Here is a 26,107-nt window from a genome sequence, read left to right on the forward strand (position 1 = left end):
GAGCAGTGTTTAACCACGGGTGAAAAGATTTCATTGAAATCTATACCTTCCTTTTGTGTATATCCTTTTGCCACAAGTCTAGCCTTGAACCTAATCTGCTCCATTCCATTGACCATTTCAAACTTCTTCTTATAAATCCATTTGCAGCCTACTGGTTTCTGGTGTGAAGGCTTGTCCACCAAAATCCAAGTATTGTTCTTCATCAATGAATCCAGTTCTTCTTTCATGGCTTCCAGCCATTTCTCTCTATCTCTGCTACTCATAGCTTCCTTGAAGTTACTGGGTTCCTGATACTCAATGTTCTCTGCAACATTGAATGCATATGTTATCATGTCTGCATTTCCATATCTGGATGGAGGCTTTATCTCCCTTCTTTGTCTGTCTCTAGCAAGCAAATAATTCTGTAAATCATCATCATCCTCTTCCATCTGATATGATTCTTCACTATCATCATCAGATTTGGAAACATCCTCCTGCTGCAGCTCCACCTTAACCTCTGCATCTTCTTGACTCTGAGGTTCTGGTTGCTTATCTTGCAGCAGCAGCTTCTCTTTGTTGAATGGCATTATGTCTTCTCTAAAGACCACATCCCTGCTGATTATGATCTTACTTGATCCTGGCTCAGTACACCATAGCCTATACCCCTTTACACCAGTTGGGTATCCCACCATTATACACCTAAGTGCTCTTGGTGCCAATTTGCTTTGTTTAATGTGAACAAAAGCTTGACACCCGAATGTTTTAAGATGTGAATAATCAGATACATAGCCACTCCATAGTTCATCTGGTGTCTTGAATTCCACAGCAGATGAAGGACACTTATTTATTAAGTATGCTGCTGTTGAGACTGCTTCTCCCCAGAATTTCTCTGGCAATCCAGATGTGATGAGCATGCATCTCATTCTCTCTAAAAGTGTTCTGTTCATCCTCTCTACAACCCCATTCTGTTGTGGGTTAGATGGGACACTCTTGTGCCTTTTAATTCCCCTTCTTTGGCAGTACTTATCAAATTCCTTTGACAAAAATTCCAATCCATTATCTGTCTTTAGACATTTGAGAGTTCTGCCTTTCTGATTTTCAACTTCAGCAATCCAGTTTCTGAAACAATTGAAAGTATCAGATTTTTGCTTGAGAACATACACCCACACTCTCCTGCTGTAGTCATCTATGATTGAGAGAAAGTATTTTGCACCACCCATTGTAGGGGTGCTTGCTGGCCCCCATAGATCAGCATGAGCATAATCCAATGGCTCCTTTGAGATGTGTTTTCCTTTAGGATAGGGTAATTTGGTTCCCTTCCCTAGGAAACAAACCTCACACTTGTTCAGCTTCACTTCACCTGAAGCTTTGATGATGCTTTGCTTTGCTAGTTCTTTCAGCCCCTTTTCTCCAACATGTGCAAGTCTTTGATGCCAATCCATGACATCTACCTCAATAGTTGAGTCTGATTCTCCAGTGAGCACCTCTGCATCAAGATAATAGAGACTATTTTTCCTCTGAGCTTTCATTATCAGTTTGTCACCCTTTTTGACCAGCAACATACCATCTTCTGACCCCCAACTGCACCCCTTTTTCTTAAGAATGCCTAGTGAGATCAGATTTCTTTTGATGTCAAGTATATATCTGACATCAGTTATGATTCTCTCAGCACCATCATGCATTTTAAACCTTATGTTCCCTATCCCTTTGACATGACATAATTGGTTATTTCCCAATAGCACTGAGCCCTCATTTCCCAACTTTAGATTATGGAAAAAGCTTTTCTTAGGACACATATGGAAACTACATGCAGAGTCAAGAATCCACCTGTGTTCAGGATCAGAGCTCATAATGTTGAGGACCTCAGCTTCTTGATTTCTGCATTGCTCGGTGTTTGATTCTTCAGCTCCTTCTGTTTCTTCTTCCATATGAAACAATTCTTCTTCAAATGCCCAGTTTTCTGGCATTCAAAACATTTCCTCATTTCTTTGCTATTGGTTTCCTTTCCCTTGCTCTGATTCTTTTTCTGAGAGTCTTCTTGTTGCTTCTTTCCTTTTCCTTTCCATTTCTTGATATTCAGAGATTCAGAATAGGCCTCCTGTTTTCCCTCATTATTTTTCTGCAGCTCTTTAGCGCGAACTGCAGTTTGAACCTCCTCCAATGAGATTGCTCCTTCTCTGCCAAACACAATGGCATCCTTGATATGCTCATAACTTTTGGGTAGAGCATTCAATAGTATAATGGCCTTGTCTTCATCTGCTATTTGAGCATCAATGCTCTCAAGATCATCCACCGACTTGTTGAACTCCTCCATTTGATCTTCAATGCATTTTTCTTCGGTGAATCTCAGGGAGTATAATCGCTGCTTCATATACAATCGATTTGCCAGCGATTTAGTCATGTATAACGACTCCAACTTTATCCATACCGTAGATGCAGACGTCTCCTTTGCAACTTCTCGCAAAACTTTGTCACTTAAGCACAATATTATCATGCTATGTGCCTTTTGATCCATTTCCTCTTTGCTCATCTTTGCTCCAGAGATGGATTCCGTTTTCTCCTTCGTCTTCGCCTCACCGTTGATGGCATCAGCAAGACCTTGCTGAATCAAGATTGCGCGCATCTTAATTTTCCACAACGCGAAATCGTTTTTCCCGTTGAACTTCTCCATCTCAAACTTGGATGGATTCATCCTTCTTCCACCAAACTGCTCCGATGAAAAGTTGATCGCCAAAACCACCTTTTACGATCGATCAGGATCGCAGCTCAAGAAACTTCCTCCGAAAAGAGATCCGCCGTGGATTCGATTCCGGCAGACGGCGCCAATTGTAGAATTCAATCAACGAAACAATCAAAAGCAAAACAAACAATGCAAGAAGGATTTACGTGGTTCGGCGTAAATGCCTACGTCCACGGAGAAAGAGTATCGCGATTTCTTATTCAATCTCAAAAGCAACAATTACAGATGAGAATCAAGCTCTACAATGGCTTCTCCCTCTCGCTCTATACTAACTCTAGCTCTCTCAAGATCTCACACACTTCATGTTTCTTGCTGTTACATCACGCAGAATATAGTATGTATATTCCTCTCCATGCTGACCCTACGATCTCCCTCAACGGTGCAGATTAGTTCATCAATAACTAATCAACTAACTCACTCCTTTATTTGCAAAAGAGTCCTTCCGCAGAGAATGACAAATAGCAGCCAACACCTTGAGCTTATGGAATATCACAAACCAACAGATGGGAAGTGGGAACAACCGAACAGAATAGGAAGAGAGGCGAGAGGAGAGCGGCTGGACTGATGGAATGGAACAGTTTGGAAATTGAAACTTGGAAAGTGGCGGAAACCCTAAATCAAATGACTAACTATTGTTTAATTAATTAATTAAAAAAACCGGTTAATCGGTTTAACCGGTTAACCGACCGGTTAAACCGATTAACCGGTTTACTGTGAGAATGCAAATCGGTAACCGAACCGGATAGGAAAAAACCAGTTTTCGGTTAACCGATAATCGGTTTTTCCGGTTCGGTTACGGTTTTAACCAAAAAACCGGCACCGGTTTACCAGCCCTACATGCAAGGAAGAGTTAATTTAGGTACCCAATCAATGTTTAGGTCCTTCATTGTTAGCTCGTGTTCCTTTTGGAACCCATATCTATTCCAGAACAGGTCTTGGTGTTGATCTTTTGCGCTTGGCTGGTTGTCTGACTGAAGTGGCTGGTGCTTCAGTTGGCACATGAGATTTCTTCTGTTGAGCTTTCCTTTTAGGAGCCTCGCTTTTGTAGAAGCTTTGTTTCGTGTAGTATTGAGGTCTCCTTTGAGATACGTGAGTTATCCTCGACTGATGGAGTCTTGACTGATGTTGTGGAACATGAGTCTTATGATGTCCAGTTGCACACTGTTGTGGATGACCTTTAGCTCGTCTGGACTTTTCACAGATTTGTCTCCATGGTTGTTGTTCTCTTCGGAACTGAACTAATTTCTGATTATTTCTGTTGTTCTTCTCCCTGGGTTGGTGAGGAAGACTCTGTTTCAGTCCCGATGTTCCTTCCCCATATTTTGACTGAAATCTGCTTTCCAGTCTTCTTAGAAAGATGAACTGGTTGGGGGCTTCCTTAGCTCGTCTGTAGCTTTGAGGAGGAGGAACATTTCTTCTTTCCATCAGTTTTCGCTTCTGAATTTCTTCCATATCATGATCCATAGACTCTTCTGAAGTGTTGTCTTCATAAGTGTCAGTTACTTCCTTGATCATGATATTCTTTCCTTTATCGGCAGGAACCACATTTCCTCCGATGCTTTCCACAAGAGCTTTTGAAGGAAAGTTAGTCATCATGGGAGATTTCATCATACAGTCTTTGACTGTTTCCTCCAATTTGTGATCGAGCCTCTTGATTTCATGAGATGCTCTATCACATTCTGATTTAGAAATTCTGAGCTTTTCTTCCAGTCGACTGTTCTCCATGATCAGTCCATCAAGACATGTTTCATCTGGAAAGTAGATGATTGTCTGATTCTTGATTCGTTCTTCATTGATCTCCTTTTCCATTTTCTGATTCTGCATGAGAAGATCTTCGAACATTTTTCTTAACTGACAGTGATCAGTCATGAGCTGATCGTACTCTTCAGTTTCGTCGACTGAGCTATCTCCAAATTCTGAGTAGTCTCCTGTAAACAACAAGGAGTTATCCGTATAAGGAGTTTTTGAGTAAGAGTTTACCTCTGGCCCATTCATTCCGTTGTCGTTGCTGTTGTCGGCCACGCTTTCGGTGTCGTTGGCCATGAGGGCTTGGCTCTCATCATCTGAGCTGGTGGAGTTGAAGGCAGATGATTCTAATGCATATTCGGAAGATCCTGCATCGTCAGCAACCATCGCTTTCTTCTTCGCATATTTACGTTCTCTCCTGGCTTTCATCTCTTTGCGCTCAGACTGCGACAATTCAGGGCATTCAGATCGATAGTGCCCTTTCTTCTTGCATCCATAGCATTCCACATCTTTTAGATTAATAGCGGTTGACTTCATTTCTCCGCTTCTATCAGTGGAATATCTGGACTTGATTTCTCTTTCTTTTCATTTGTAGTGCTGTTTGTGGAACTTTCTGTATTTACGGAATTTGGATTCCATCTTGTTGAATCTTTCAGTCAATAGGGCATATTGACTGAAGAAGTCTTCCGATTTGAGTTTCGCTGGTTCCTTTGACTGCTTCTTATTTTCTTTTGCTGAAACTTTCAGCGCCACTCCTTTTGAGGCTGATGGAGCATCTTCGTCTGATCCTCCAGCTTTCTTTGTTTCAAGATTTCTCGAGATATCGAACTCATTTGCCACGAGATCAGAGAAAAGCTTGTTCGTTGGGAGCTGGTTGAATCCTGGCTTGTTCTGATGAGCAACTGTGTAGATCTGTCAATCTCCTCGCGAAAGTGCTCGTAGAATCTTTAGATTGATCTCTCGTTGAGTGTATTTGTCCTTCGAGATGGATTGAACTTCGTTCAGGATCTGGTTGAATCTGAGTTCCATCTCGTCGACTGATTTGTTTTTTAGCATGAGGAAGGAGTCAAATTTTTGACAAGCTATCGATAACTTGTTCTCCTTTATCTCCTCTGATCCGATGCACATTCCTTCTAGAATGTCCCACATCTCCTTTGCAGTTCTGCACTTGATGATCTTGGTGACATGTTTGTTTGGAACTGTGCTGGAGATGATGCTTTTGGCGAGGTTGTCGAGCTCATCTTGCTTCATTTCTTCTGTGGTGAAGTCGGCCTTTGATTTGATCTGGACTTCATCAAAAGGATCTCTAGATGTGTCTAGAGGAACCCTTTTGATCACCTCCGTGACGATGATGGGTCCTTTGGTGATGACTTCCCACATTCGGCAATGTTGGGCGGTGAGGAAGCTTTCAAGTCGAAACTTTCATATGTCGTATTTTTCAATACTAAACATAGGTAGTGAGGACACTCTACTGTGGTTAGTTTCCATAGAAAAGGAAAACAGAAAACAACAGATAAGAAAAGCAGTAAGCACTTTTTTTTTTGAAAAAGAAAGGTTTTCGAGACCTTTAAGGAAAAGGATCTAGTTCTGTAGAACCTGATCAAAGCGAAATTGTTCTTGCGAACAACCTGCTCTGATACCAATTGTTAGGTCCGGAGGGTCTCGAATAGGTGAATGGAGGGGGGGAATACACCTACGGGCTATTTTTCGATAAAACGAAACTTTAAATACAAACTGACTCAACCTGTTTACTAAAAAGAGTTTTGTCAAAAACAGGGTTGACGACTGATACTGAATACTCTTCAGTAAGGAGTTATCAGTTAAGTAAAAGACTTTAACTGATACACGTAAGGCTTCGGTCGAGTTTAATAAACAGAGAGATGTTATGAATCTTACTGACTATCAGAAGATAGATCAGTTAGACTGATAACACACGCAGCAGAAAACTTTTGTTTCGAAATAGCCTGTGATATTAAACTCGTTGTCAGCAGTTAAGTTTCTCTTTGCAATTAATCAATTTTCAGTTTAGGAAGGTAAGAGCACAAGTAAGAAGGTAAGTACTGAAAGTTGTAGATAACACAAAGATTTTTACGTGGTTCGAAAAATACTTCCTACATCCACGGTCGGTTGATCAGACCAACAACTTCACTGGGCAAGTGCTTACGGGTGCACTGCAAACCGATGCGTGTGCTTACGGGTGCACAGCAAACCTGAACGTGTGCTTGCGGGTGCACGACAAATCGAGACGACTGAAGATCCTATCTTCAGTACCATCACACTGGGTTGGATTTCTCACTCCTAGCGCACACATGGCACTAAGATCTCACGGAGACAGAATAATGGTCTGAACTCCTTTTCGACACAAACACTCAATTCGGTTCGATGAAAAGAGGTTTGAAAACTTGCCAACTAAACCACAAAGAACAAGTTCTTTGCAGTCAGTTTTACCTAGGCTTTGGATATGCAATATTTGCCTAAGTTCTAAGAGAATGTATGTAATCAGCAGTGACTGATTTTTGGCTTTGTGATTCTCTTCTTCGATTCAAACTTTGGAGAGGCTTGGTTTTGCTGAGTAACGAATTCGGCAGCGTTTCAGCTTATGTTGTTGAATCGGTGAAGATTGAAGTGATCATCGAGCGCAATTTATAGGAGACGTCTTGAATAGATCCGTTGGCGGAGATGGTCTTCAAGATTTCTTCCGTTAGAGAGTAATTTGAACTTGGGCTGAGGCTTCAATCTTCGAGGTTCCTTGTTTGGTGAGAACGGCTACTTTGGAGAGCAGGAGATGCGACATCTCTGAAAAGGTAATCACCAAAAAGGAATGGCCTCTGCAGAGAAAGGACGATCCTGAAATCTCTCCATTTAATGCGGCTGTACGTCTGGAGAGCATGGCTTCCTTTTAACGTTGGAGGTTCAGTCCGAGGAAGAATGTTTAACTAATACTTGACTTTAGTATCAGTCCGCTGAATCCACGTGGCGTGCATTAAGTAATCAGTTGAAACTGATCCTTCGACTGATAAGTCAAATATCAGTATTTTGACTTTGCCTTAATCGTTACATCAGTCGGCATCTTCAGTCTTCAGTCTTCAGTTCTTCGTTCTTCAGTCTTCAGAACAGCAACTAAACTAGAAAAAGAACTCTAACACTTGAGTTCGAACAGTTCTAGTCTATTACAAGTGAAACCTATTGATTTTGGTATCATCAAAACTAGGATTAGGATATTTCATTAAGTTCCCAACAGTTTATTTTAGACCGTTTATAAGATGTAATGTTTGAAAAGCTTATAAATTGTTAAAGTATTTGAATATTTGAATTTATAAATTAGAGAGAATTGTGAGTTGAGAGAGAAAATTAAAGAGATAAAATTAGATTGTTATATGATTGTAATAACAAAATAATAGTAAAATTATTGTTGTGAAATGATTATTAGTTACAAGGATTTTAAAATATAAATTAAACTTGAAAATTTTATTTTTTGAGGATTTTATAAATTTTTAAAACTTACTTTACAGATTATAAACTGTTTAAAAATTCTTTTGCCAATTTCTTCAACAAAAAATAAATAAAAAATCTGTTGCCAATCACGTCTTCAATGCTTAGAAAATCCATAACAACCTTTTTATTTACTTTTGTGTAGCTAGTTTGTTCCAAAATGGCTAGTTTTAATTTACAACCTTAAAATTGTTTACCTTTCAAAGAAGGACACGCGCCATGGTTTTAAGAAACTTTTCAGAAGTTTCAAAGTATGGAAGATTCTTGAGCAATTTGAATCATACTAGTTGATAACGTAATTAATTTGATTTTGATCTGTTCGAGCGTTTACTTAAAAAAAATAGTTTCGATAGTTAAAATAATAAAATTAATCTTTTATTTATTTTAATGAATTGAAATTTTAGGCCCTTAATTATTCATCATTCAAATTAATTTGTTTGATTTTTATTTCATTAAAATGGTGATAAGAAATCTTCTTTTTAAATATAAAAAGTATTCAATCATGAAAAGTAAACACCTTTTAAGGGCGTTCGGTTTGAAAGATGAAATAGGATTAGATTAAATTAATTTTATAATATCTTGTTCGGTTTGATGGATACGATCCGGTATTCAATCTTGAAATAGTGCCACGTAGGATTAGTCTTAAACTATGAGTCTTGGCTTATCTTTTATGACTAAATTAATCTCGAATCAATTTAATCTTAAGTAATTTCAGGTCAATTTAATCTTGGTAATTGATGAAGATATATAGAATTGTATAATATATTATATCTTTAATTATTGATTTGTCTTGTTGGTCAAGTTAGTTTGTTTCCTTTTAGATGTTTGGGGTTTTATTATAAATAGAAGTTTTATTTATGTTTTAGGAGAGTCGAATTGAGAGTTAAAATGTAGAGGGTGGATTGTTTCCTTCTCGCGGTGTTCTTCCGGTATTCATGTATTCATGAGTGAATCAACGGATTAATCCTTATTGTACGTATTCCGGTATACAGTGATTATCAACGGAGTTAGTATATTTATCAATATCAAATTAAATATATTTAATGCTTCATCTTCATCGAACGTTCCCATTAATGTAGTGATACTTGGTCAACATTCAGCAACTAATTTCAGGTGTGAATCGTGTGATGCTAATAATTTTCCACCTTTGAAAATACCAACGATTTTTTAAAGAAACTTCCTATGCTTTTAACAATGGCATGCTAATACTTTATTTTATTGTAAATCTGGGATAAGCTCACATTTCTAGCACCCAAAAATCCGCCTGGCAACTGGAAGCATGCATAGAAATCTCGTTCCAACAAAATTAAACGATGTAGAGATAACTATTCAGATATCGGTGCCAATTATAATTGGTAATCACAAGAAAATTTAATAAATAAAAATTAAAAAGTTTCATTCACCCTTCTCCAATCTGTAAAAACTTGTGTGCATCTATTCACACCACATGAACATTCATAATTAAATATTAAATAATCTCAATTAGCATCAATTCTTTTAATTAAAGTTTATTAATTATTGTTAAGGTTTGTTAATTTTTATAATTAAAATTTAATTAAAGTAAATGCAATGCGTATCTAGATACATAGGAGTGCGACTATTTTGTGATAATAAATTAGTTGAAAAGATCTACAGAAAATTCAGCAGCGGCGATGGCTTTGGTATAAATTAGAAAGAAGCAACACTAATCCTAAGGAACGCCAGAAAAGGTCAATGTCGTGTCTAAATTTTGTTGTTGAAAGTGCACAGCTTATTTAAGTAGTGTAAACATATATGGTCTCACTATTAAATATCTCTTCTCAAAATCAAGCAGCTTATTCAACTATATCTTTCTTATTTATTGTTCAAAAAAAAAAACTCTCTCTCTCTTAATAGCTTCAGGTCAAGGCCTAGGACGCTCTAACAGCTCTTACAAGAAAAGGTACAATCATCGTTTCTGTGAAATTCTTTTCCAATTTAATATGATTAAGTGATGTTAATTCTGAACGCACAAAACAAAAATGCTACTTCTGTCATTGGTCTTTTACTTTTGGCGTCCTTTTCATATAGTCCCTGCATCACATAACTGTGAAATTCTTTTCCAATTTAATATGATTAAGTGATGCTAATTCTGAACGCACAAAACAAAAATGCTACTTCTGCCATTGGTCTTTTACTTTTGGCGTCCTTTTCATATAGTCCCTGCATCTCACAACTGTGAAATTCTTTTCCAATTTAATATGATTAAGTGATGCTAATTCTGAACGCACAAAACAAAAATGCTACTTCTGCCATTGGTCTTTTACTTTTGGCGTCCTTTTCATATAGTCCCTGCATCTCACAACTATGAAATTTTTTTCCAATTTAATATGATTAAGTGATGCTAATTCTGAACGCACAAAACAAAAATGCTACTTCTGCCATTGATCTTTTACTTTTGGCGTCCTTTTCATATAGTCCCTGCATCTCACAAGAATATGTTTATCTTCATCTTTTTATTCGTAGTATAAAATTATGTACAATTCATTTTTAAATATAATTATCTAATCCATTTTTAAATATAATTATCGATTAATGCATGTATTTCTATCAACACGTTTTATAAATATAATACGTCTCTCGATATATTACCATGATATTATAACTTTATAAATTATCGTCCTCAAATTTATTTTGATCACTTGAGACACTCACGAAGCCAGAAATTTTTATTAGGGGCTGAACTTGTATGGACCCCCGAGCCAAATGTTTTTAGTCAGTTCATATAATTATTAAAACAAAAAATATATAAGTAATAGAAACTAATAAGTAACATTTTCATATATTAAATAGATCTAGTACACTACAAATAATTTAAGAATAAATACTTCACGAATTAATTATTTTTATTTAATAAATCAATTGATTTCGATTTATACTCATCGATTGAAAAGGTTGCAAAATCTTTTCGTTATTAATTATTGAGAAAATATATCCTCAATGTACATGAATAAATATGCTACTCCCTCCGTCCCACTTAAATATGCTCATTTTTTTTTTTGAGATGTCTCATTCCAATAGGCTCATTTTCCTTTTTGGGTAAAAAAATTGTATTTAATTGGTGTGGACTACACCACTTTACTACCACTTTCCTACTAAAATGTAAGTTTTCTTAATCTCCGTACCCAAAAGAAGTGAGTCTATTGGAATAGAACGAAGGGAGTATATGTTATCTAGCTCTCTTCTTTTAATTCAAAATAAAAAATTGGGGGTGGACTTCAGCCCACCCGCCATTTACTTGAGAGTTGATAAATTGAGTGCAACACTACCTGGATTAAAAATATTAAGGTGATCTCGACTTTGATGAGGTATGCATTTCATGTCATGTCAATTGTTTAGCTCTATCCCATAAGAAAGTATTAGTACATTTTTTATTTTAGTTCGTCCCATAAAAAATAGTATCACTTTCATTTTGGAACATGGCCTTACTATTTTTTTTTTTTAACTACAACCCTTCATTTCTACATATCTCAACAATCAATTTAACCACAATCATTCATTTGCGCTCAACACATTATTTATACGCTTTTTCTTAAAACCCGTATGATCACATATATTTCTTACGGGACGGAGGAAGTATAATTCTTTTTGAAAGTAGTACTACTAATTTTGCAATGAATGAAAAAAATTCAAAAGCATACACCCTCTTATGATGTCATTAAATCCAACCCCCTTGAGCCCATCACATGGTGAGAATCTAAGAAAATAGGTAAAAAAAGTTCAGTGTAAAAAATAATGGTTGAACTATTTAGTTACAGTATACAATTTTGTTGAACAGTTTGAAGTGATTTCATATCTAAACTCAAAGTAAAGAGTATGGAGAAGATCGGCGGTCATCCATTTGAAGGTTGTAGAAATGGAAAACATATGTATTCTTCACCCATATTCGCGGCAGCTCCATCGGAAAAGGGATTGTCGGGGTTCGCGGTGGATTTTGTGATGGGCGGAGTGTCAGCGGCGGTGTCTAAGTCAGCTGCGGCGCCAATTGAGCGCGTCAAACTTATGATACAAAACCAGGACGAACTCATCAAGGCTGGTAGGCTTTCTCAGCCCTACAAAGGAATTACTGACTGTTTTAACAGAACCATCAAAGATGAAGGATTTGCTTCCTTGTGGAGAGGAAACGCTACTAACGTGCTTCGTTACTTCCCCACACAGGTATATACCTTGCCCTTTTAAACGCTCAATTAATGTATTAAACGATATAGTTGGATTTCTACGTCATTTCAGGGGTGTCGCATTGACATTAATTTGCCACTTTAGCTTTTCACGATGACATTTATTCGTCGAAAATTGACAATCGTGTAAAAAATTAAAATAACTAAAATTTATGTATTTAGTGCCAAATTTTTTGGTTCATGAGTAAAACTTAAATTGGGATATAAATTCATGCATTAGTCGCAATTATCCCTATAATAATATATGAAATTGATATTTGAAGGATTCTGTTTGCTAGATTTAGGCGCATAAATTTGTTTACTCCATTAAAACATGTGATATTATTAGTCAATTTTATTTATGAATCAAAATAAACGCCCACCTAAATAATACTCCTTCGGTCCACAAAAAGTGTGTAGTCGAGTAGAGGGCACGAATTTTAATAAAAAAGTTAGAAGATATGATTTTAGTGTTAAAGGTTAGTATTGGATCCATCAAATTAAAAGGTAAATGATAAGTATTTTGTAAATATTGAGTGTGAATGAGGGTTAAAGTATAAATGAAAAAGAAAACACATAATCTTTATGGAGGGACGAAAATAATAATAAACACACAATCTTTATGGACGGATGGAGTATTAAACTATATTAGAGAGGGGCTCAACTCTCAAGTCTAATAGACTCTTTGAGCATCTCTAGTCCAGGGTCGATAGACCCGGATCGACACGGTCAATACGGTGCACCGCGCGCTGGAGAGCCGCGACGGTGCAACGCTAATATGATAGTCCGCCTCGGGTCAAACGACTAATTTTGGGCAGCGCGCGAAATTAATAAAATAAATAAATAAAATTGGGGAAAGAGAGTTGCAGGGGAAACTGGGGAAATAGAAGGGGGGAGGTCGGGTGGAGAAGAAAGAAGAAGAAAAGGAAAATGAATGGGAAGTCGGTGGGGGTAATTAGGGGCTTTAATTTTATTTTTTTTAATTCTTTTTAAATTTTTGTTCTTTTTTCTTTTAAAAGTCCTAGTAATTTTTTTTTTAATTTTCACCTAATTTTAAATTTTGTAATATTAGGACTTTTATTTTTTTCTTAATTTTTTAATTATTTAAATTATGTATTTTTTTAAATTATACAAATTATGTAATTTTTATTGTTAATGTAAGGTTTAATTTTAATTTCAATGAAAATTAAACATTTTAACATAAAATTGTTGAAATTGGAATTTTGGTGGAAATGGAGATTTTAGAACCAAGATAAGAATTATCCAATTAGGGTTTATAATTATTTTTTTATATATTTATTTGAATTAATAATTGATTATTTGGGTTCATTAATTCAAAGTTATGGTATATAATTTTTTAAAATTTCAATTTTTAGTGATAAATATTAATTAGAGTTCATAATATAATAATATTTTTTATTTTTATAAAAAATAATTATAAAATAGATAAATTAAGAGTGGTACACGATGATACTAGATAGTGGGACAGAATTGGAGATGCTCTTAAGACGCTATCAATCATTTTTTTTTTCTTTTTGATAAATTAAAATCATAATATTCGCATTTTGTGCGAATTGTTTTGCAAAAAGCCTCAATCACTAAATCGAAACACAGAAAATAAAATTGAGAAATTGGATTGGTTGCAGGCTTTCAATTTCGCATTCAAGGACTACTTCAAGAGCCTTTTCAATTTCAAGAAAGAGAGAGACGGGTACTGGAAATGGTTCGCCGGGAATCTGGCCTCAGGCGGCGCAGCCGGCGCTTCCTCTCAAGTGATCGTTTACTCTCTGGACTATGCTCGTACGCGACTCTCCAGCGATGCGAAATCCGTCAGCAAAGGCGGCGACAGGAAATTTAACGGATTGATAGATGTGTACCGGAAAACCTTAGCATCCGACGGCATCGCCGGACTCTATCGAGGCTTCAACATATCACTAGTCGGCATTATTGTGTATCGCGGCCTCTACTTCGGAATGTACGATTCGTTGAAGCCAATCGTGCTAACTGGAAATTTACAGGTAACTTAATTATATTATCATGCTAATATTTCTCAGTGGATTAAACTTGATTAGTCCAAGTCGAAAATTCATACCAACTTAAACTAATTGTGTTTTTAAGAAAGAGACAATTTTTTTAGAGGAGATCAATAATAGTTCCTTATCATTTGAGATTGAGCTTTATTACTTATTAATGCAACATACATTGAAATCAATGGCATGCCTACAAAAATCGAAAATATTTTTTTAAATACTAAAAACTAACGAAAATTCTTTTAATTAAGTTATCTCTAAATGACACTGTCTATAATTGACACTATTCGATTATACAAATGACATTTTAAAATGTTATAGTGCCATTTGTATAACCGAATAATGTCAATTATAGGCAGTGTCATTTGTATAACCGAATATTGTCATCTGTAAAACTGAATAGTGTCAATTATTCACAGTGTTATTTATATGCAGTGTCATTTGCATAATCAAATAGTATCAATTACGGGCAGTGTCATTTGTCTAACCGAATAGTGTCATTTACACGGTTCGGATCAGGATGTAACCCGGTTGTACCCAAGACCAGCTCTTTGAATTAAAGCTTACTATTATTATTATCCGAATTAAAGCTTATTAATTAGAATTAAGATTTAATAAAGATGGGGTGTGTTTCAGGATTCTTTCTTGGCTAGCTTCGGGCTGGGTTGGGTTGTGACAAATGGTGCTGGGCTTGCGGCGTATCCGATCGACACTGTGCGAAGAAGGATGATGATGACTTCTGGTGAAGCAGTGAAATATAAAAGCTCTTTGGATGCGTTTTCTCAGATTGTGAAGAAGGAGGGTGCTAAATCTCTATTTAAGGGCGGCGCCGCCAACATTCTGCGTGCCGTTGCTGGTGCTGGTGTGCTTGCTGGCTATGATAAGCTGCAGTTACTCATCCTCGGAAACAAGTATGGCTCCGCTGCTGCTTGATTCATCACTCCTTTCACATTCTTCTCCATTTTTCATGTACCAAACATTCAATTCAATTCCACTCAAATCAATAAATATTATCAAGACTAGCACCGAAGAATACACATTTTCGACATTCAATAAACTTTTTCATTTTTTTTTCATTTTTCATTTCGTATTCAAACGATCATAAAAGATCAATGCATAGCAAAAAATATTCTGAGAGCATAATGTCTAAAGCCGCATTCAGTCCATAATATTCACAAAATAGACTAATATATATCCAGGTCGTTCTGTTCCCCTGTAACGCCCGGAATTACCCCATTTTCACTATACTAAAGTAAAGCAAAATGAGGATATTATTCCTCAATTCATGCACCTCTGCACTTGGCTGATCACGTCGACCAAGGAAAAACAATGCCTGCATAGCTGACCAAGCATTAAACAATGCTGGCATTCAAAATTCTCTGCACAGCGCTGAGACACCCAACGATAAATAATTTGCCAATCTAGGCAGTTCCTGAACTCCCATTTGTCTTTGTTTCCGCTCTGACATATGTGAGACTACGTGTAGTTGGTGATGAAATCATGCTGTTAGAAGCCTGACCTGAAGTCTCAGTCACAGTTGAGTCGGCCCCTCGCTTCCACTGGAAACTCCGTGCACCAGGCTTCATAGGTACACGACCCCTGTATAAACTGGGCATACCTCTAGTGAAAGGAGCTCTGCCATATCTTGGAACAACGAAAGATGCTCGGGCAACGCGAGGCCATGTCATAACAGATGCAGCATCAGGTTGTGCAGAGCTTTTCTTTACAATCTAAAAATAAAAGCTGAAGTGTTACAGAGGCTCCACAACCCAGTTCAAAATTAATCAAAACTTGCAGAAAACAATGTATCATGTATGTCAAATATATAGAAGTCAGTCACAATTGACACCATTCTCAGACTTTAGGCAAATAATTACTCCCTCCGTCCCATTACAAATGTCCCATTACATTTTGGGCACGGATATTAAGAAATGTGTAGAAAGTAGATAAAGTAGGTTTGTGGAAATTATTTAAATATTAGGTATAGAGAGAGAATATATTGCCAAAAAGATGGGACATTTGTAATGGGACGGAGGGAGTATAACACAGTTGCACTTCAAAGTCGGACTTCGATTCAGTATTCAATTTCATTTGAAGGTTTCCCCAGTTAGTGTGGAAAATTTACGTAAGCTGGCTCAATATCACATTATCTTGTGGAAATTTCAACCAAGCCCCTTGACCGGACAAATGACAAGAAATGTGTATTTCCAAACTTCCTTCACAATTTTTAGACAGCAGCAAATTGTATGGTTGGGCTGCAATTTCCATAAACCTTGGGGTTCATTCAACAATTGATATGACACTTGTTATTTACTGACAAAAAGCTATTTGTCACACAAAGTACTGGCAAAACGCTATTTGTCACACAAAGTACTGGCAAAACTAGTACAGTATAGGTCATGGAAATGCATGAGTTTCATTTTCCAATCCAGTTATACAAATATTAATATGTAGGTAATATACAGTCTTAAATATCAGTATCCATAAATATGTTATATATCTAGACAAGGGGTTGGGATCCTGTTGAAACTTTCCCTCCCCTAGTAACCTTAAAATTATGCTTTTTTACATGTACAATAATGCTGTTGATATCAGTGCATTATGCATATACATGTTTAAAATAAGAATAAAGAAAAATGCACAATACAACCTTTGTTTTATGTTATTGAAAACATTTTTCAAGCGAAGTAGCAAACCAAATAAGCTCATCTACATGTCATCACACTCTTATTAGCCCTAGCCCAAGCATACAACTTAAGTGGCATGAATAACATAGGAATATTTGCAAGGTCAGGCTCCAAGTAAAATAGGTCCTCTGCTCGAACCAGTAGCCAAAGAGTTCAGAATTTAGTTTATTCACGAAACAAATTATCTAAGCACTTACTGATACCGCACAATGAAAACTCAAGGCAAGAAGCTGATCCCAGCTTCAGCAAACTATTATGTCAGTCATACATCTATAACCAATATCATTCCTTTAACTACATACCTTCAAAATCCGAGACAAAAAGGATGTGCCGTCCAAAGATAAAGCAAGCTCAGCTGCTTCTTTTCTCATAAATTCTATATATGCTGATCTGAATAAGGAAAATTATTTAGAAAATACAGTAAAATTAGAGCAAGGGAATTGAGCGTGGGAAACACCTTACCCTTTTGGTTGCCCAGTAGCCGGATCAGTTAAAATGATAACTTTTAAGACTTCTCCAAACTTGTTGAAATGTCGTGAAAGGCTATCCTTAGTGGCAGCAAAATGAACCTAAAATGTGTTAGTCACAAAGAAGGGGGAAGTTAGAAAGAATGTAATGTCAGAATCCACCAAAAAGAAAATTTGGGGCTTAATATGCAGGAGTTACATTGCTAACAAAGATGGTACGGGAATCAGCATCTTCGGTTGGTGCACCAGTATTTCGCAAACCTGCATACACCAAGTGTTTTAGATAAAGGATGCCAGAGATGCAATTGTTTCAAGTTGGTAATGTATTGAAGAGACATATGCATCGATGGCCAAGAATACAACTAAACCAGAGAATAAAATAAAAGCATGAGTGAAAAATGTAATGAAAGGAAGGAAATAAGGCTCACCACTTGGTGTCTGACTCCTTTCAGACTCGAGCAGAGTAGCATCAGGCTTTGCCTATTAGAAAGAAAGTCAGAAGAAACAGGTTCATGACATGATATGACACATAAAAGGGAACTTAACAAAGATATAACAGGGATAAAGATGACAAATAAAAATAAAATGCGGGCGTAGCTGAATTTCTTACATTTCCATTAAAAGGCACTGTATGATTGTTGTTCTCTTTCATCAACCACGCTTCAGATTTCGTAGACACAGTATCAGCACCTCGCATTCTTTCACGACTATCGATCTCAGCTGCCTCTACTTCTCCCTGGTATTGAGATTTCCTCATTTTCATGCTTACAGCGGAAGAATTTATGAGGATTGCATTATGCACTACCGCAGGTTGAATAATCTCTTTACGTGATCTGTGGGGTGTTCCATCAACATGATCAGCAGCACCATACTGAAACTTCAAGGAGCTCTCTACCCAGTTTCCACCAGATGAGCCTGATGGATATATATCTGTGCCTTCCCCTCCCCTTTCATCACAATTTTCTCTGTCATATCCCAGACCAGTACCCCTGACTTCTTCATGAAAAGATGACATGTTCCCTTCTTGCAGCATGCTGATATCATTTCGCAGGTGATAAGAAGAGTGAAGACTCTCCATCTCAACATTAAAATCTCCATCAATAGCACCTTCAGCAATACCTCCATATTCTCGATGACTGCTAGTGTTTAGGCCATCCATAGCATTGCCAAGCCTATCAAATACATTACGAGAAGGCCTAACTTTAGTCACATCCTTCACTGCTTCTGCCATAGCTTTAATAGCCACAGACATAGAAGCGCGATGAATCCTCTGAGGGCGTGCTTCAGCATATGAATCCGTTGTTGAAACCACAGAGCGTAGACGTTTGAATGAAGGCTCTGCTGTTGCATTTGATGGCCTAGAAGTAGCAACAGCATCACGTACAGCAAATTGCAGTAGCCTTTTTGGGGCACTAACAGTCGACTGGGATACGTCTCTCTGCCAATTTGAGCAACAAATAAGAGAAGCAAAAAAGCAACATGGAGGCGAACTAGTTTCAATATATCAAGGAACATCAGGAAGACCAGTTTCTATATTACAAGCAAGAAAAAATCAGTTTCTTCTCCAAATACCATCTCAATCTTTTCTAAATGATAATGGTATATGATTATGACTTCAAGACAGCCGTCAGCTTTCTAAAGATAGGAAGAGTACTTCTGCCAGACTCAATCAATGTTGTAAGAGTCTGAAGGCATATTTGAGGCGTACTGACTCAAGGCAGTCCGAGACATAAGCCTTGGATTAAAGACCAAAAAGTTCATAAAAGTTATATACTCCTTCCGTGGCACAGGTTTGAAGAAAACTTGTGTTATTTATTTAGTGAGCGGAGAAAGGGGCCCATAAATTAAAAAGAAAAGATAATTAAGTTAGTGAGTGAAGAAAGGGGCCCACTAGTTAGTGAGTGGAGAAAGGGACCCACAAATTATTACTAAAAATAGATTAGGACGTCTTTTTGTGGACGAACCAAAATGGAAAATTAGGACATTTTTTCGTGGACGAAGGGAGTATAAAACATAGACAACAAACCAAACATTAAACTTAATTGTTTAGAAGTCTCAAAAACGTCAAATTAAAGATAAGAGTGTTGATAATATTGTTTATCAAAATCATAATCAACCATCAGTCATCTAACTCATCATCAACAACTCCAATCTTGTTCACTGCATCTCCTCAACAATAGGAGGATTGATTAATGTTACTGCATAACTTGCTGTTCTTTTTCGTTTAGTTAGGGTTATAATTAGTATTTGACTTTAGATGGGTGTAGAGCTTTTCTTTAATATTTAATTGGCGTTCAATTTTTATTGTTTTCACTTAGTTAGGCCAAAAAAAAACTGATCCAACTAAGGCCAAAAACCTTGAATGCTGCCTTAATGGTGAGGCAGGCTTCACGTCTTGGGGCATTTTACCCTGAGGAAGTAAGCCCTGAGGAACTTTTCCATAGCCTCGTCTCGAAGGGGGCAGCCTCAACAGCTTTTTACAACACTGCACTCAATCAAGTTCTTATCTACTAACTACTATGGTGGTGATGGTAAATTATAGATAATCATAGCCAACATAATAGAAGGTGCACCATACTTTGTAAAGGGCCATGCTGGTTCCTAAGGCAACTGAATTGTCAAATTCAACCAAGCAGCTCATGGCACAAATGACAAAGTACAAGACTCTTAGAGAAGTGCGTTCACAACATTATCAATGGCGGATGACAGGTTATGGCGGACACATGGCGGATTCAATAACAATTATTTTATAAAGGGATTATGGCCAAAAAATACTCGAACTTTGGTGAAAATTGCAATTTTCACCTGAACTTTAAATTAAGCCAAAAAAAATACATGAACTTATATTTCAGTTGTAATTTTCACCTGAGTTTGACTTCCGACGAAATTAGAGCTTAGTTTGACCCCAAAAAATAATGATTTTTAATTCCATATTTAATGTTTTGGTTATTTGTTTATTATATTTTGCATATAATATGAAGATTTGATTAGGGTTTGACTTAAAAATTGATTATTTTTTTTAGGTCAGATTAAACTCTAATTTCGTCGGAAGTCAAACTCAAGTGAAAATTGCAACTAAACTATAAATTCATATATTTTTTGGCTTAATTCAAATCTAAGGTGAAAATTATAATTTTCACTGAAGTTCATGCATTTTTTGCCCATAACCCCTTTTATAAATAAGAATCAAGATGTTAAAACTACTGAAATTGATAAGTAATAGAAAACATAATAACTTAAGTTTTAACATAACACTTGAACACAAATTCATAAACCAAAACACATAAATAGATAACTATGTCTAATGAAATAGGACACCAAAATATATACTACTTTATATGTGTGCATAATATGACAAAAAATATTAACTTTACTTTACCTCAAGTATAATTCATTACATAATTTTAAAAAAAAAGTATAATTTTACAAGATGACATGAAATACCACACAATTTGCAAGCCAAAAAAAATGCATTGTATGCAACTGTGCAAAAAAATATATAAAAATTAAATGCTGCAGCCGGTGGTAGCCCGAGGTTGCCGGCGGTGTCAGTCAAGAATGGAGAGAGAAGTTCTGAGAAATTAGAATGGTGTAAGACTGGGAGAGAAGTCGTGACTCTCAAGATAAAGAACTAAACCGTAACTTTTCAATAGGGTCTGGTCGGATTTTAATTAAAAAAAATAATTAGGGCATGGCGGCAGCATATCCAAAACAGCCGGCATAGGCCCCATCGCTATGGCGGCCCCACGAAACGCCACATCAAAACCGCCAAACCACAGGGTGGTGGCGGAATCCTCAAAAACTGCCACCGGCACCTGCCATAACCACCATTTGATAACATTGTTCACTACTGCAGAAAACAAGCTCACTTGAAAGGTGGGGCAATGGATTTGAGCGCAACTAGTACAACTCATTTGCCCAGAACAAGGTATAGGATCAAATAGGGAGATAGATATAGAGAGTCCTTCCCCAAAGACATCAGTTCACAGGATTTACAAGAAATACAAATGCCCGGAAATGAACCTAGTGTACGTCTAGGTATTAATGAACCATAGAAATATCAAGATTATGTAGAAAAATAGGGTATAGGTTTAACTAGAAAAAACAGGGGGGGTAAAAAAGCACATCAAGTTCTTTATTTTTTAGTACTTGGATGCAATCTTTTGCTTTAGCTAGAATTCTTTAGTTTCGGCCAACATAAATGCTGACGCATAGCTAATCCAGTATAATAACACAGTAAGTGATGCATTGTTTATAGAGCTTTAGTTAGGGCATTCCAGTAAAGCAACATGTTAATGTTTTCGGCAATCCTCAATAAATTACCATGCAATATTTCATCCCTCAAATGGGAAAACATTTTTGTTCATTAATACATCGTGTTTCAGAACAGATCAAACCAGATTACTTGAATACCATAGCAAATGCTGTCATTTTGATACAACAGACAAGGATTCCTGTTATGCAATGTCCCATCACAACAACATTTACATGCACAAGAAAATATAATAAGAGTTGCAGGTCGGTTATTGAAGCTTCTAATACTCCCTCCGTCCACCAAAAATATGCCTAAATGGCTTCGTCACGGGTTTTAAGAATTGTCTTAAGTGTTTATGATTGGAATATGGGTCCCACATTATTTGTGAGTGTACTAGTAAAAAGTGTTTGTGGGATATATTGCCAAAAATGGATTAGGTATACTTTTGCTGGACGGACCGAAATGGCAATATTTTTGGCGGACGGAGGGAGTACAAGATATCATCACAAATTTGGTCTGGACCCTTCGCATTTTAGTTACCTTCTCTGGGTCTTGCACTTAATATATAGAGCTTCTTATTTTCCTAAAATAATAGTTATAGTATGTATGCCACCAATAATCCTGAGCAAGTAGTAGCATTAATATTTCCAATGATGTGCAGGCTCTTTCCATCACTCAAGTCCCCGAAATCCAATAAAGTTACAGTAGTTCATAAAATAGATACATACTTGATGTAGTCAACAAAGAGAGTAAAGTAAGCGTTATTCTTTGATTGCACACAACACTTTAGAAAGGATTCCTTGAATTATTTAGATTTGAATGTTTATTTATAAAGATGTACTCTCAAGTGCTTGTGAACAGCTGCTATAATCTTTTTGTTTCCTAAAATACCTTTTGATTGGATTTGATCCATCCCTTTGATTGTTTATATAGATCTGAAATTACAAAATGCTGATTGCATTTCGCTCTTCATATGATTGTACAACAGATACAATTTCTACTGGGTTGTACAAACAGTCTCAAACAACAAAACATAGACACATCATTGACCAATGCTATACCTAAGTACTATACTTTCTTTTCATATAAGGGGTGTTAATTCTACAGGTAAGTTTAAATAAATATCAGTGGGGGGAGGTAAGTTACACACGTTGAGGACATATCTAAAGTCCACTAAACCAACTTGGAAACTGACCTCAAGAGCAATGAAGAGGAAAACAACAAAAAAATTAATGTTCTAGACCCCTTTGAAATATCTCACATAGAAAGGCACAACAACTTGACTAATGCAAGAGGTACATAACATTGTACCAAATCTTGCTAAAAATTGTTCAAAAGGTGTGTAAATATTACCTTTCTTTGCTGTTGCCCCTCATCATTTCGCCTTCTTTTTTTATGAATTGTTGACTGAGGAAAACGAAGTGGCTTGGATTGAGAATCACTAGGCTTATTTTCATCCCTGGAATTTACATTGTTGGCCACTGACTTTAGAGGAAGGGAGACTTCATCATTGCCACCCCTTACCAACCCTTTATTTTCACGATTTTTATGGTGCCCATATGTTTCAACAGAATTTTGTTTATCAGCTTCAGATTCAATCTGATGAGACCCAGTTTTCCGAGGCTGATCCCCTACAGCAGGTTCTGCTTTGGGGACTCCTACTGGTTCAAGTTCTTGTGCTTGGACGTATAAACTTAGATTAGATCCCAGATGATCCCATAGCCTGTTCAAAAAGTTTACAACAGTGAGAACGCATAATTGAAAGTTAGAACAGATGCATATTATATTAAACTTGCAAACTGAAGTAACCTCACCAAGATATGAAAGAGTCGCTGTCATCTCCTAAAAAGACATCCAGCTCATTTTTTGCTTCATCCCTACTCCTACCATTTTTTAGCAAGACTATCACATATTCCTGGATAACAAATCACAGAAGATCAGCAATATGTAGGACACAATGAAGAAATACACACACAACCACACACACACACAGAGGTCTGAATGGACACAAACAGAATCAAAGAAAAAAAACAACACACAGTCTATGGTACACAAACAGTTCAAATTCATAATGGTACATAATTTGTCACATCAATATTCATACATACACACTTGATAAATGAATATATTCAAAAGTTGGAAATGAACTCAGTATATACTGATAAGGTGAAGAGAAAAAGGTGAAATTTGAAAAAGAAGACAAGTCTATGGTCAAGGTATTAAACGACACTGTACTATAAAACATGGGGGTGGGAAATGAGAGGGGAGACACCAGAAAAGTAACTCAGTCTAACAGACATTAACACCAGAGCACGAAAATGCATCCACTGACCACATATTATCCCAAGAATTGATTAAGTTTCATTATGAAACGCAGCAATGAGTTCAGCTATCTTTGTGAAGGTGGAACAGATCAAGTTATTACCAAATAATACACACTTTGGAAAGACGTGAATTAGTTTTATTACAATCCTGGTTATAAGTTGCATAAAATATAACCAGAGATAAAGAGCTGAATACAAAGGAACATATGCTGGAGTGGAACAACAAAAAATTGAGATCATAAGCACCTGAGTTGCGATATACAAGAGATTGCTGAAACATATAAAGTCCTGAGTTTCGTGTCAAGAATGAAACTGAAATCTGCTAAAACTGTCGAGCTTGAATGCAAGAATTGCATATAGTGTTGAGGAAAGTAGTCCTAAATGGCCAGTACTAGACATGCACCTTTATTCAAACAAAATAAGGGCACCCAGAAGGCAATGACAATCAAGCCAAAGCTGCTAAAAACCACCATAAATGACTATACACATAAATCAAATTATAATCCAATTTCAGTTCAGCACTAGTTTGACCACAAGATTGGGTAATCAATGTCTTCTCATGAATGATGCACCATATTTTGGCCTACCAATATGCAGCTCATTCAAATAACCACTATTTACATGATCAGAATACTGGCCCATGATTCACTTAATATAAACAATTCACAAGCAATACAAGATTTCTGCGAACAAATAATCGCGCATAACGGATAAACTGAAGAAACAAGCCTCGTACGGAATTTGCATCTATAATTCCCAAACACACATAGTTCTGATAACAATTGGCAATTAAATTCTCCATGAAACTTCAAATCCTACCACAAGAGTGTCATCGGTGTAGTCACCCATGAACTCCTTGAGCTTCTCCTCGACAACCCCACGAAGCCTCGAAACTCCTTCACTTGAGAAATTTGCCCTAAATGTCCGATCATCTCCCCCCATCACTGCACTCCGCAACTCCCTTAAATTCGCCCCTAAACCCTAGCACCAATCCGCTGGTAATCTTGAACAAGTCGCTACAATGCTCAGTCGGGCCTTCCAAGAAGCACAGAATTGAAAGGGGAAAACAGTAATTTGCTTATTTTCGCCAAATCAAGTATATTATTTGGAGTGTGAACCAAATACAAATAAAATAAATATTATATACTTGAGAGTATACAAATGTATTCAATGAAATTGATTTGGGGAATATTTTCAGGAAATAGGGATAAAAAATTAATCCAATCTCTAAATTGATTAAATGTTGAATTATAGAGAGAACTTGATTGGAGTGGTTGCGGCAGGGCGGCGGAGATACACCGTCTGATGCTTTCCGGTTAAGGATGAGCAGCTGTGGGTAGTGAGGAAAAGGACTTCGAACCCTACGCAATTGCGCACTGCGACAGGCTGAAATAGGAAAATTACGAACTTTGCTTTTAACAAATGTTTCCCTTATTTACTTATTTATTTAAAATCTTATAAAGAATTTAGAAAAACAAGCAAAGAGTACCCCTATTTGGTAAAAGGGTTTGGGCTTATTGGGCTAGAAAGGCTGGGTTGGGTTATTCATTTAGCATTGGGTAATTCTATTCACGTCCCTCATTCTACTCACTATATCCTCCTCCTACATAAAATAATAATAATAATAAATTATTATAAATTTACTATTTTATCCTATAAATCATAACCCAAATCAAATCCCTACTTTTGTATAGCCTCTAACCATACATAAATACAATTGACGACAGAAACACTTCTTGATTCTTTTCATAGCTAAATTAAATTTCATATTTTATTATTTTAGTCGAGGAAGTCATTGACGCAGGACTATCTCTGATGGCGACATTGGCGTACCGAGAGGGTTCTAAAAGTGCACAATATGTACACGACTTTGGCCTAATTTGAGGAGTACTGAGAGGTGGTGAAAATCAAAGCAAGCAAATTGGCGAAAAAGCATCCGCGTTGCCTTGTAGATGGGAACGAGCTGCTGAGATTCCACGGAGCCACGGTGGAATGCTCACTGGGCATGAAGGGGTCGTCCAGCCTCTGCGCATCGGAGAAATGCAGGATATGCCAGATTCTGAGAGACGGGTTCGTCACAATGAAAGAGGGAGTGCTCACTGCTTCAACGAGTAGCAGAGCCATCGAAATGGTGGATGGGAATTCATCCCTGAGAAAGGCCCTAGTTTGCAGAGTAATAGTAGGAAGGGTGCATAGGCGGCTGGAGAATATG

General features: G+C 36.8%; 2 protein-coding genes across 2 annotated transcripts; one reads left to right on the forward strand and one right to left on the reverse strand.

Moving 5' to 3' along the window:
• Positions 1-9,649: 9,649 nt before the first annotated feature.
• Positions 9,650-15,233, forward strand: LOC131014142 (ADP,ATP carrier protein, mitochondrial-like). The gene is made up of 4 exons (XM_057942020.1): positions 9,650-9,878; positions 11,754-12,133; positions 13,779-14,150; positions 14,799-15,233. The coding sequence occupies exons 2-4, from the start codon at positions 11,792-11,794 to the stop codon at positions 15,093-15,095; spliced, it is 1,011 nt and encodes a 336-aa protein (XP_057798003.1). The 5' UTR covers positions 9,650-9,878; positions 11,754-11,791; the 3' UTR covers positions 15,096-15,233.
• On the reverse strand, positions 15,211-25,327 carry LOC131014141 (uncharacterized). The gene is made up of 9 exons (XM_057942019.1): positions 24,715-25,327; positions 23,386-23,486; positions 22,925-23,294; positions 17,927-18,754; positions 17,745-17,796; positions 17,516-17,577; positions 17,312-17,418; positions 17,152-17,239; positions 15,211-15,892 (listed from the first exon to the last, which is right to left on the reverse strand). The coding sequence occupies exons 1-9, from the start codon at positions 24,835-24,837 to the stop codon at positions 15,584-15,586; spliced, it is 2,040 nt and encodes a 679-aa protein (XP_057798002.1). The 5' UTR covers positions 24,838-25,327; the 3' UTR covers positions 15,211-15,583.
• Positions 25,328-26,107: the final 780 nt, after the last annotated feature.

The sequence above is a fragment of the Salvia miltiorrhiza genome, chromosome 3 (genome assembly GCF_028751815.1).
Source record: "Salvia miltiorrhiza cultivar Shanhuang (shh) chromosome 3, IMPLAD_Smil_shh, whole genome shotgun sequence".
In the NCBI taxonomy this organism is placed as follows: domain Eukaryota; kingdom Viridiplantae; phylum Streptophyta; class Magnoliopsida; order Lamiales; family Lamiaceae; genus Salvia; species Salvia miltiorrhiza.